General features: G+C 47.8%; 1 protein-coding gene across 4 annotated transcripts; it reads left to right on the top strand.

Annotated features, from left to right (window-relative positions):
• Position 1: 1 nt before the first annotated feature.
• On the top strand, positions 2–11,807 carry CCDC157 (coiled-coil domain containing 157). Of its 4 annotated transcripts, none has more exons than XR_015730289.1 (11): positions 2–170; positions 1,997–2,359; positions 3,030–3,201; positions 4,589–5,261; positions 6,361–6,438; positions 7,419–7,609; positions 8,618–8,794; positions 9,793–9,961; positions 10,337–10,476; positions 11,296–11,412; positions 11,512–11,807. XR_015730289.1 is itself a non-coding variant. In XM_087880436.1 (11 exons), the coding sequence occupies exons 2-11, from the start codon at positions 2,079–2,081 to the stop codon at positions 11,789–11,791; spliced, it is 2,241 nt and encodes a 746-aa protein (XP_087736562.1). In that variant the 5' UTR covers positions 2–170; positions 1,997–2,078; the 3' UTR covers positions 11,792–11,807. The 4 variants fall into 4 exon arrangements, 2 of the variants coding, with proteins under 2 accessions (XP_087736562.1, XP_034284523.3); XM_087880436.1 differs by having other exon boundaries at positions 11,333–11,412; XR_015730288.1 differs by having other exon boundaries at positions 15–170; positions 9,733–9,961.
• The last annotated feature ends 1,474 nt before the right edge of the window (positions 11,808–13,281 follow it).

Genomic DNA, 13,281 nt, shown 5'->3' with positions numbered 1-13,281 from the left:
CAGACGGTCGGGGTGGGATGGGGAGGACCTTGGAGCCAGCGTTCCAAAGGGGCGGGGCCTCGGGCCCGCGCGTGCGCCGATGGGGAGGGAGGCTTCCCGCGGTTGCCATGGCAGCGGAAGCCTGCGCGGCGCCTGGCGAGAGCCGGCGGCTGGGGCTGCTTATTCGGCAAGTGGGTCTTTCCTTCTCCCCCCACCCCACCCCCACGGCCCCCTCCCCAGTTTTTCCTTGGGAGGGGTCTCTGGGAGGCAAGGAACCCATAAGTCTGGGCTGCTCTGGCGGGGCTGGGGCTGGTGGGCGTTGTTCTGCGGCATTGGAGAGAGTGCCTCTGGGCATGGGCAGAGTGCCTTTTGCTTTCTGGCTCAATTCACAACATAGGGTCGACCGTGGTTAGAGGCTAGAAAGCCAGGAGAGTGGGAATGCCAGCTGGCTGCCTTTGGGTTCAATTCTCTCTCTCTCTCTGCCCTAGCCCACCTCGCAGGGTTGTTGTTGTTTTTTTTAGTAATTTTTTTTAAGACAAACATTTTTTTTTTAAAAAAATAATTTTTATAATTTTTTTTAAATTATAAAATATTTTTTTATAATTTTTTAAAATCATTTCATTTCATTTTATTAGATTTCTATACCGCCCTAACTCCCGAAGGACTCAGGGCGGTGCACAAAATAATTTTTATAATTATTTTTTAAAAACAAATGAATATAAAACGAATTTTATAATAATTTTTTAAAAAAACAAACGAAACATACAAACGGGCGGGGCCTGGGTGGACTCTAAACTGATTTTGTAGCTTTTTAAATTCTTAAATCTTAAATTGGTATTCCCAGGTTGGACCCTTAGCTATTGGATGTTCTGCCTTAATTTGTTTTTTTAAACTTTTGTATTTTCTGTTTCTTATTGTTGTGAGCCGCCCTGAGTCGTTCGGGAAAAGGGCGGCATACAAATCCAATAAATAATAAATATAAACAACAACAGATATTTACATCTTCTTTTCAACATACACAATTAATGGTTTTAATGGTTATTTTAGTTTTTTAATAAGACTGGGGCCAAACTATTTAATATATTTTTAAATTGTTTTAAATTTTTTGTATATGTGCTTTTTTGGCTGTGCACCGCTCTGAGTCCTTTGGGAGAAGGGCGGTATAGAAATTTAAATAATAAATAAATAATAAACATCTTCGCATTAGTAATCTATATTTATACATTTTCTCTTTCTCATCTTAATCTATCTTTTATACATGTATTTCTAGTATATCACATATATATATAATATTCACTAGGTATTATTAAGAGAATATATATATATATATATATATATATATATATATATATATATATATATATATGTGTGTGTGTGTGTGTGTATATGTTTTCTCAGGTTTTCACGGGTGTTTGTATGTAGGTCTTTGGTTATTCGGGTCTTCTCCCACGTAAAATTGGAAGTGTCTTGGCGACGTTTCGACGAAGTCTCATTCGTCATCTTCAGGCTGGTGTTCTCGGCTTCGTGCTTCCAGGAGCAATGTGATTGTGAGCGTTGCTCCTGGAAGCACGAAGCCAAGAACACCAGCCAGAAGATGACGAATGAGACTTCGTCGAAACGTCGCCAAGACACTTCCAATTTTACGTGGGAGAAGACCCGAATAACCAAAGACCTACATACATACATACATACATACATACATACATATATATATATATATATATATATATTCTCTTAATCTAAATATTTTATTTACATTTAACATAAGCAGATACCTAGCTTCCTTTCAACAATTTATATCTTCCCATTTGTTTCCATATTTCTCCACCTAATTCAGTGTTTCTCAACCTTGAAGATGGGTGGACTTCAACTCCCAGAATCCCCCAGCCAGCAGCGCTGCTGGCTGGAGAATTCTGGGAGTTGAAGTTCACAAGTCTTAAAGCTGCCAAGTGTGAAGACCTCTGCTTTATTCTTTCCCTTAGCTTCCCCTTTCACTTGCTTTTCCTGTGCTTTTCAGGTAAGCCATTTTCATGCCAGCGTCTTACCTGAACTGCTTCCCTCCAGGAACATCTGTCTGAAGACTCAAAGGCGCTTTTCTTATGGTTCAAAGGACATCTGGGGAGGGGGACATCATGGTGAGTTTGTTGGTTAACCAAAACTGCATGGAGAGCTTGCGGAAGGACATCACGGATCTCCAAGGGACAGTCATCAGCGTGTTCTCCCACGCTGGAGCGGTGCGTTTCCCTTCCTGGAAATTCCCAGATAAAGTGTCTTGTGACTTGGACTTGGTGGCTTTGATGGGACAATATGACTTTGTGGAGAATGACCCGGAATTTACCCAGCATTCTCACGTGGTTCTTCTGGAACTGGTGATCGACAGGTAAAGTTACACCTGAAGTTTCCCGCGACTTGGGCTCACTGGTGGGTTTCAAAAATTTACGCTACCGGTGGGCGTCGCTAGGTGCGGGTGTGGGGGATGTGACTGAGTGAGCGTGGCCAACTTGACGTCACTCATGCCCATGTCCACTCAGTCACGTGACCCCTCCCCCACCTAGCCACGCCCACAGGAAAAGGTAGGAAATTTTTTGGAATTTCCACCTAACTATCCGCGCCCCAGCGGTGGGTTCTACTTACCTTTACTACCGGTTCGCAATGGGGCCGGTTTTGATGACGTCGGGGTGGGTGGGCAGAGCCTCCCTCCGGTTTTACTACCAGTTCTGTAGAACTCAACAATGGCGACAGGAAAGGCATCCGGCCAGTAAAATACTCAGCTCCATTCAGTTGCCCAAGACTCCACCCTGCAAGGGATTATGGAGTCATTAAAAGGATGATGATGATTTGGTCGTACGTCGAGAACCACATGCAGCACAGGGGTGATTAATTGAGCTGTTCTTCCCCCTGTCTTGCCAATTCCATTTAATTTTCCATGATTTTTTTTTTTTTTTAAAATATCGTTGGTCCTGCAATGTGTTGGGCTTCCTTAAGGAAGGAGCAGTGGGGCATGGAGTTTGCCATGAAATGAAAGCAAGATTTCCTTTTGGCTCCCCAAGGCTTCTGCTGCTGCTCCAGAGTTTCACGGGATATACCGAGAGCCTCATCAGCGAAGAAGCGGTGCCCACTTCCCGGGCGGTAGGGCCCTCCATGTCTATAGGGCTGACTGTAAGGAAGTACTGGAACAGCATGCTGAAACTGGGTGCCCTTTACCAGCAGCTGGTGGCCGAGGTAGGCAAATGTCCGTCTGTCCCAGTGCAGCCAAAGATATATATATATATTTTCCCCTTGGAGTTTCTCCTCTTGAGTTTTCACAGGCCGCACTCGGGGACGCAGCCGAGAAGAAACCTTCCGCCGAACAGGGCAAGGCCTCCAAACCACACGATCCATCAATCTGCTCACTGCTGCGGTTGCATACAATCATGCTGTCCTCACCTAGGCTTCCTTAGAAAGCATGAAGCAGTCTTAATTCCCGCCAAACCTCTTTAATTTAAATGACTGTCATTCACAGCCAACAAGGCTTTGGTGAACAGTCTTTCAGAGGAACGCTTATCAACACCCACCTTATCTCCCTTGGAACGCTGCCAGAGAAGCCATTTCCAAACGCAGGGCAAGGCCAAACTTGGCACAGATTCTATTAGAGTCACGAACAGAACTTTCCAATCTTGAATTTGACCAAATGAACTGATTGCTTCCTGCAAAAGCCTACGTCCTGTTCGCTCCTCTTTTTATGTCCTATGGGAGGGGCCAATCTCCTCCAAGGTGTGGCCACTGGGAACGGGCTCCAGGTGTTCCTCTACCTCGCTGCCTCAGACGCAAAGCCCTCGTCCGAGCTTTCCCCAGCCCCCAGGATTGGCCCAAGTTCCTCCCCAACCTCCTCACTGTCCGTTGTCAGTTTCAAGTGCTTGACAGAGCAGCAAAAAATTTTTTTTTTCCTTTTTCTAATTATCTGGTCAAAAGATTCCAAAGCTGTTTGGTCCAAAATGTCAGCCCCTGGGCTCCTTTTTTTCCTTTTTTCTTTCCCTTGCCCCCTCCCCAAATTTCATTCTGAGTGATTTCAGGCCAAAGTGGTTTATGTGTCTGTGCATTTTCTAAATTTATTTTTTAAATACAAATAATACAAACATATTACATATACATCTAAATACAAAAAAAAAAAAGAAAGAGGAAAAAAAAACCAAATATTACAGTGCATCTCCAACCCATCCCGGAAACCATTTCCCCCCCTCCCTTTATATTTCTTCATCTATAACAACTAAAATATATACAATATATTCCAATTTTGTGCCCTTATCCCCTCCAAAACAACATATATTCTTGAGTAGGTTTATTCCCTTTGCCTTCCACCAACACCCATTTTATAAAATCCCCCCATATTTCATTATAATTGTTCGCTTTGATCATCCCTTTTTTTAAAATGTAATTTCTGCTGTTAATTTATCGTTCGTTGCCATGTTCCAAATTTCGTTACACCACTCGTTTCTTTGATTATACCAATTTCGTCCAAAGTGAGCTGTGTCAACCTGCAAGGTGGAATTTATTATTTATATTACGTGAAATAATAATTCGTACTAAGATGCCAGTTTTTGTTTTTGTTTTTCCCCCTTTTTGTGCCTAGAAAAAATATGCTTCTAATCTAAAATATTCCTTCCGGGCCACAAAAGCTGAGAACGAACATTTGAAAAGTGGGTCTCCCGAGTCGGATGTGACTTTGCCCATGTTTCACTCTCCGTTAACGTCTTCCGCCGGCAGCAGGTTGCTGGACAATGCCCTCAGTGCCCGCTCGGATCCTTCGGTTAATCTGCCCGGTCGGAGTGTCCACTCCCAGACGATCGAGAGTGCTCTGGTGCCCTGTGATGCTTGCGAAAGCACCCAGGCCAGCCTGCAGGAAGTGGGCAAGGCCATCATCGACCTCTGCGGCTCCTTGAACATCTCGTCTTCCCTGGGCAAGTTCCTCAAGATGGTGGAGGAAAGACTTGGAGGCAAGCTGCTCACGGTCATGGATGTCGGCTACTGGGCCACCGAGCAGAGCAAGGACCTTTCCCGCATCAACAAACACATCCAGATGCTGATGGGGCTCATCAACCCTTTGAAGGGGGAGCTGGAAGAGTTTGAGAAGCAGAAGAACGAGCTGAAGCAGCAGCTGGAGAACCTGGACGGCTGTCTGCAGAAGGAGAAAGAAGCCAAGAGGCAACAGAGGGAGGAGACCGAGAAGCTCTTGCAAAAAAAGGAGAGGGAAAGCCAGCAACTGATGGCCAAGCTGCAGAAGGCGAAGGAGGACCTCGGAAACCGTAAATATAAATAATAATAACTTTATTGTCATTGTACGTGTACACACAGTATACCCATACAACAAAATTCACTTAACATCCAAAGACCAGGTCCAGCACACAGAACAATCCCCAAACACCCCACCCACCCACCACAAATTCCCTGCCCCTGAACCACCCAAACATCTACACAACAGACCAAGTAATGCTTTCCAACAGCTCACTGATGGTGGCCCTTTAGTTCATTGTTGAGTGCAACTATAGCTCTGGGATTAAAACTATTCAGAAAACATGTGGTCCGAGTTTTAGTTGTTCTGTATCTTCCAAAAAGATTAAGCCCTGCTTTTGCCGTCGATGCCAGCTTAGGCACACAGGTTGGGAAGGCTTCGGAAGGTCAGCAGTTCTTCCGTTCTGGTTCTCACAGAACGAGCTCTCCCTTCTTCCAGAGAAGAAACCTGACCGGCTCAAGGTTGACTCAGCCTTCCGTCCTTCCGAGGTCGGTAAAATGAGGACCCAGATGGTTGGAGAAGCAAGAGGCTGACTCTGTAAAACACTTAGAGAGGGCCGTGAAAGCACTGTGAAGCGGTCTGTAAGTCTCCAGAGCTGTGGTGGCATAGTGGTTAACAGGCGGTATTGCAGGCTAATTCTGCCGACTGCCAGCCGGCAGTTCGATTCTGACCGGCTCAAGGTTGATTCAGCCTTCTGTATTTCCAAGGTCAATAAAATGAGAGTTCGGATTGTTGGGAGCAAGAGGCTGACTCTGTAAACCACTTAGAGAGGGCTGGAGCTACCAGAGTGTTTTACTGGCCGGATGCCCTTCCGGTCGCCAGTGCGGAGTTTTGTTCAGTAGATATATTCTCATTGTGCTCAGAGAGAGAAATATCTGCCTCTACCTAGGATCGAACTCACAGCCTCCTGATTGTGAGGCAAGAGTTCCACCTCTAAGCCACCACTCCGCTCCTGTGAATTTAATAAGTAAATAAATTAAAGTGACGGAATGGCGTTTCTCCGTTCTTCGGGCCCCAATTCAGAATCGTTCCTCTCTTTTCGAATCCGCTTTTCCTCTTAGCTGGTTTCGACCTGCTCTCCCCTAAAGAGTCTTTTGTGTGGCTTCTTTCAGGAGCTGTTTCCCTGGAGGCGAGTCTTTCCACCTTGAAAGCAAAGCTGCAGGTACAGGAAAGCACCATCCAGGAACTGGGTAAGAACAAACTGCACACTGAATTTAAGACAGGTGTTTCTAGTTGAAAAATTACTCTTTTTTTTAGCACCCTCCAGGACTACTTTTGTTGTTGTTAGTTGCGAAGTCGTGTCCGACCCATTGCAACCTCATGGACAACGTTCCTCCAGGCCTTCCTGTCCTCTACCATCCTCTGGAGTCCATTGAAGCTCACGGCCGACTGCTTCAGTGACTCCATCCAGCCACCTCCTTCTCTGCCGTCCCCTTCTTCTTCTTTTGCCCTCCATCGTTCCCAGCATTCGGCTCTTCTCCAGGGAGTCCTTCCTTCTCCTTAGGTGGCCAAAGGATTTGAGTTTCCTCTTCAGGATCTGGCCTTCTCAAGAGCAGTCAGGGTTGATCTCCTCTAGGACCGACCTGTTGGATGGCCTTGCAGTCCAAGGGACTCGCAGGAGTCTTCTCCAGCACCAGAGCTCAAAGGCCTCCATTCTTTGGCGCTCAGCCTTCCTTGTGGTCCAACTTTCCCAGCCATCCATTGCAACTCGGAAAACCATCGCCTTGACTATACGCACTAGGACTACTTTAGGTGTATCTTAATCTCTTTGTACTGTAATTGCTATGTTACTATAGGTAGTCCTCAACTTACAACTGGACAGCTTATCGTGCGCTAATCAAACTGCAACCAAAATCTCAGATCCTGGTGGGAGAAAGCTCGGGGAGCAAACAGTCCCAGGAAGAAACTTCTACTAGACCAGGGGTCTCCAACCTTGGCAACTTGTGGACTTCAACTCCCAGAGTCCCTGCTGGCTGAGGAATTCTGGGAGTTGAAGTCCACAAGTCTTAAAAGTTGCCAAGGTTGGAGACCTTGATGACCTACAAGATCTCTTCCAACTCTGTTATTCTAAGCCTAAAACACATGTAAGAAAAGGCCTCGGGAGCCACCGAGTTCCTGAGCCCCTCAGCTGTTTCCACCCCAGGCTCCCGAACGGTTGTGCTTTTCACAGAACAGGCCCGAAAGGATCTGCAAGAGGAGATGGAGTCCAAGATGGTGGACAAGGGCGAAGTAGACAAGCGGGAGGAGCAGCTGAAGGCCCTGGGCAGCCAGCTGGAGAGGGTGGAGGAGCAGCTGAACTGGACCAGCCTGGAGCTCAACAAAGAGAGAGCGAGAGGGGAGAGCATGCTCCAGCACCAGGAGGTGAGATGGGCTAGGAGTGGGGCAGAGAGGCTGTCCAAGGAGGAGATATGTCCTTCCCCCAGGAAACTCTAAGTTAGACTGGGAAATGGAAGAAGGAACAAGAAGCCACTTCTGTCTTCATGCCAAGAAAAGTAGGGGATATGTCCATGAAGCTTGCTGTGAAAAGCTCTTGAAGCTTTCTTGAAGCAATGGAAACCCTTAGCTGACCGATAGATAGATAGATAGATAGATAGATAGATAGATAGATAGATAGATAGATAGATAGATATGTGTATGTGTATGTGTTTTTCCTCTAGCCAGGTTTTTCCTCCGTAACCAAGTTTCCTTGGTTCCGTAGGAAAAACCTGGCTAGAGGAAAAACACACATAAATCCTACGAAGAAGTAAGAAAATAGATACTATACCTTTACAGGGAGGATACATGAGATGTGGGTGTGGCTTACTGATGAAGGCTAACAAGCTAGAAATAGATCTATATAAGTCTCTCACCTGGCAGTTGGGACTTGCTGGCTGCCAGAAAAGAAAAAAGCCCAGAATCGAGTGGATGTGATTCTACTGAGCTAGGGCTGCAGAAAAACCTTGGTTACGTAGGAAAAACCTGACTAGAGGAAAAACACACATAAATCCTACGAAGAAGTAAGAAAATATATGTATATGTATATATCAAATTTATATTTGCTGATAAAGAAATAAAGGGAGACTAGTATAGATCTATTTCAAGCTATTTTAGCTCTCATCAGCTAGCCATACTCTTACTTGGGTTCGAACTTGGGCTGCCTGCATATTAGGCAGTTGTATTAACCTCCTAGCCACAAGTTCTCCTCCCTTTATCATCTTGAGCCGGGGGAGAGATTAAGTGTTTTTCTATCAGGTTCGAATCCAAGTAAGGGTATGGCTATCTGATGAGAGCTAAATAGCTTGAAATAGATCTATACTAGTCTCCCTTTATATATATAATTTTACTGGCATTTCAGCCCCATATTATCACCCTTCCATCTCTCCCCCGCAGTCCCTCCAGGTCAAGCAACAGAATCTAATGGAGCAGCTGGACAGCCTGGACCAAGAATACGAGCAGCTGAAGACCACCATGGCCGACAGTGAAGATGACCGGCAGATGATGAGAGAGAGGCTGAAGGAGATCCAGGAAGAAAAGTGGGAGATGCAAAGCCGGCTGGAGGCCCAGAAGGTCTGGGGAAAGGCAGTGGGGTAGGAACTGTGGTCGTAAGTTGGGGGGTTATACCTGTACTGCAGGCTTAATTCTGCCGACTGCCAGGAGTTCGATCCTGACCGGCTCAAGGTTGACTCAGCCTTCCCTCCTTCCGAGGTGGGTAAAATGAGGACCCAGATTGTTGTGGGGCGAGAGGCTGACTCTGTAAACCGCTTAGAGAGGGCTGTAAAAGCACCCTAAAGGGGTATATAAGTCTAAGTGCTATTGCTTTGCTCTTCCTTCCTTCCTTCCTTGTGGTTAGAATGCAGTATGGCAGGTTAATTCTGCCAACTGCCAGCAGTTTGATCCTGACCGGCTCAAGGTTGACTCAGCCTTCTGTCCTTCCATAAAATGAGGACCCAGATTGTTGAGGGCAATAGGCTGACTCTGTAAACCGCTTAGAGGGTTGGAAAGCACTGGGAAGCGGCATATAAGTCTTAAGTGCTATTTTCCTTCCTTCCCTCCTTCCCTCCTTCCTCCCTTCCCTTCCTTTCCCTTCCTTCCTTCCTGTACAGTGGTTAGAAGACAGTATCGCAGGCTAACTCTGCTCACTGCCAGCAGTTCAATCCTGATCAGCTCAAGGTTGACTCAGCCTGCCTTCCTTCCTTCCTTCCTTCCTTCCTTCCTTCCTTCCTGTACAGTGGTTAGAAGGCAGTATTGCGGGCTAACTCTGCTCACTGCCAGCAGTTCGATCCTAACCGGCTCAAGGGCCGACTCAGCCTTCCCTCCTTCCGAAGTCGGTAAAACGAGGACCCAGATTGTTGGGGGCCATATGTGCCGACTGTATAAAACCGCTCAGAAAGTGCTGGAAAGCATTATGAAGCGGTCTACAAGTCTAAATGCTATCGCTCTTTGCTGCGCTTTCCTCCCATCGCTCGCTAGTTCCGAGGCCAGGCTTAGTTTCCGTCTCCCCGTAGGAGCTCTGCTGTAGAATTCAGAAAGCTTGCAAGGTCACCTGCACCGCTCTCTCCACCCAGAAGCTCACCGAGAAACTGAGGCAGGAGAAGCAGAGCTTGGAGCAATCTGCCTCCGAACTACAGAGGACCATCTCCGAGCTCGGGGAGCTGATCCACGAGATGAAGGAGAAGGAGAAACTTTTGGTCTTCTTCCCAGATCTTCACATCCCCGTCGAGACCAAGTTTGAAAGTAAGTCCTTGGGGTGTGTGTGATGAAGCGGCTTGATGATTAAATGCTGTGAATCTGGACCACCCACCCCTCAACCAAAGTTTTCCCCACGTGAGGTTAATCTGGGTGAGCCGTTTCTGGTTTCCGGAGGGTCTCTGGGGGAGGGAGGCCCATTTTCGCCCTCCCCAGGCTCCTAGAAAGTCTCTGGAGCCCGGGGACGGTGAAAAACGGGACTTCCGGTCCAACCGGAAGTCAGCAAACGGTCGATTTTTAACAACAAAGGGCCACCCGGGGGGGGGTGTCTTCCGCCCATCCTCGTTTCGAGCACAGCCATTCCAAAAACTCCGTCCCTTCCCCTCTGGCACGGATCCCCAAACCTGGTTTGTTTCTTGGCAGTCTCCGGGAATGTCATGGAAGACATGGGAAAACAGCTGCAGGCCAACAACATCCGCATCAGCGTTCTGGAGGAAGAGAATTCCCGTCTCCGAAACGCGATAGGCAAAATGAAAGAGCCGCCCCAGCAGGAGACGCAGAAGGTAGATTGGGGGGGGGGGGTGTTCCCAGGGCACCCTGGACGGGGCAGAGGGGAAGGGCGCCTTGGTGGCGCAGCAGACTAAAGCGCTGTTAAGTAGCACCAGCTGCCTGCAATTACCGCGAGTTCAAATCTCACCAGGCTCAAGGTTGACTCAGCCTTCCATCCTTCCGAGGTAGGTAAAATGAGGACCCGGATTGTGGGGGGCAATAAGCTGACTTTGTATAAAAAAGAACACCGCTTGGGGGGCCCCGAAAGCCCTACTAAGCAGGTATATACAAAAGTATGAAGGCTATTGCTTAAAGCATTGTAAGCCGCCCTGAGTCTCCGGAAAAGGGGCGATATATAAATCGAACCAACAAATAAATAAATAATAAATAAATAAATCCAAAGGCACCAGGCTATCAGCCACTTGGCCAGCAGCAGGGGCAGTGGGTTTCAAAAAATTTTACTACTGATTCTATGGGCGTGGCTTAGTGGGCGTGGCTTGGCTTGACAGGCATGGCAGGGGAAGTTTACTGCAAAATCCCCATTTCCTACCCATCATCTGGGACTCGGGAGGCAGAGAATAGATGTGGGGGCGGGACCAGTCAGAATTTTTACTACCGGTTCTCCGAACTACTCAAAATTCCCGCTACCGGTTCTCCAGAACTGGTCAGAACCTGCTGAAACCCACCTCTGGCGTGACCTTCCGCGCATGAGCTTTGAACCGGTCCAAACCGGCTGAATATCACCCTGACAACCGTTTTCCATCATGACCCAGTAACATCCGTCTGCACTCCTCGGATAGCGTCAACAGAAGTGCCTTCCTTCCGTCTCTTAGGATACGGACGCCTAACAGGGAATTCCTCTTTCCGTAGTTTGCACTTCCAACCCAGTTGTGGATTCGGTCGGCCGAAAAACCCGGGCCTCAAGACAACGCGGTGCCGCCTCCTGTGGGGTGAGTGAGCTATCCCCAAAGGGAGATCGGTTTGAAACGGGGGACGGGGGAAACAGGCTTCTTCTGAAGCACCGGCTTCTCCGATGGCTCCTTTTGCAGGTACCCCGCAGCGTCCGGCTTTCAGGGACAGGCTTCCAGGCCTCCGACGATCAGCAGCAGCGCCACAGGAAGCGCCTCGCGACACAGACCTCCGAACAAACCCGCGGCCTACAATCCCGCCCCGCAATGGACTTCCGGCAACCAGCCACCCAGGACCCCCTTGGGCCCCGCTCCGTTCAATCTTTTCTACAAGGAGGCAGTAAGCAACCCTTACGCCCAGGCCAAAGGGAGAGGCCGTCTGCCTCCGCCAGGTTACTGTACCCGCAACCACCAGAAATAAAGAGAAGCGCGCTCAAGAAGGACTCCAGGAGCGTCACTGGGGGCGGGGGGTGGTGGTCTCGAGAGATGCAGCCAGTGGTGGGTTCCTCCTGGTTTGGCCGAGCCTGTAGCGGTGACGATATGACATCACCGAACCGGTTCTACCTCCCCGCCCTCCCTCGTTATTCATACCTTTTATTTGGCCCCACCCCCAATCTATTGCTGCCTCCTGAATCCCAGCTGATCGGCTAGAAGGACAAAAACTGAGTAGACAAATAAGTAGAGCGGTGCCTCCAAAAGCAAATGAGTAGACTGGTGCCTCCAAAAGCAAATGAGTAGACTGGTGCCTCCAAAAACAAATGAGTAGACTGGTGCCTCCAAAAACGAATGAGTAGACCAGTACAGCTCTGCAAGCAGTTACAAGCCAGTACCTCTGTTAAATCCTAAAGAATTGTCACATGACCATCAAACCACGCCCACAAAATAAGCCACGCTAATTGTTCAGCTAATTGTTCTAAGAAAAACGTGATAAATGCACTTTTATGCCCTTCATTTTTACGTTTAGCAACCATAAAAAAAACTTCTGTAGTATCATTTCTTTCCCTCCCTCCCTCCCTCTTCCCCTCGCTCCCTTTCTTTCTCTTTCCCTCCCACTCCCTCTCTCTCTTTCCCTCCCCCTCCCTCTTTCCCTCTCTTCCTTTCTCTCTTTCCCTCTCTTTCTTTCTCTTTCCCTCCCTCTCTCTTTCCCTGGAGAAAACCAATGGAGCTGGGCCGGGCCGGGCCGACAACGCGCGTCCCCATAGAGAGGGCTCTGCAATGCCACCTCTGGCACACGTGCCATAGTTTTGCCGCTAGGGGCCTGGGGTCTCCTCCTTGAGCAGGGGTTGGACTAGAAGACCTCCAAGGTCCCTCCCACCTCTGTCATTCTGTAAAAGAGGAGGAAACGTCTGGATGAGGAAAAAAAAATACGAGAAAAAGGACCGGTGGCCTGTTTGTTTGCTAGAATTGTTTTAATTAGGACAAGGGGCTTTTATATGTATATATATATATATATGTATGTGTGTGTGTGTGTGTTTTCTGAGGTTTTCGCGGGTATTTGTATGTAGGTCTTTGGATATTCGGGTTTTCTCCCGCGTAAAATTGGAAGTGTCTTGGCGACGTTTCGACGAAGTCTCATTCGTCATCTTCAGACTGGTGTTGCCTGAATTGCTCCTGGAAGCACGAATTGCTCCTAGAAGCACGAAGCCGAAAACACCAGCCTGAAGATGACGAATGAGACTTTGTCAAAACGTCACCAAGAAACCTCCAATTTTACGCGGGAGAAAACCCGAATAACCAAAGACCTACATACAAACACCCGCGAAAACCTCAGAAAACATATATATTTAGGAGCCTCGCCCAAATAAGTTAGTATAAATAAAGAAGCATTTCAAACATCCATCCCCATCCCACCGGCTGAATCTCCTTTTTCCTTTGCAAACTGTCCCAAAAAACGGAGTTAGTTGGAAGCCT

Source organism: Pantherophis guttatus, chromosome 17 (genome assembly GCF_059756535.1).
Source record: "Pantherophis guttatus breed Tessera chromosome 17, ASM5975653v1, whole genome shotgun sequence".
NCBI lineage: Eukaryota > Metazoa > Chordata > Lepidosauria > Squamata > Colubridae > Pantherophis > Pantherophis guttatus.
The sequence above is the reverse complement of the archived record's forward strand: the minus strand, read 5'-3'. Positions and strand labels throughout refer to the sequence as shown.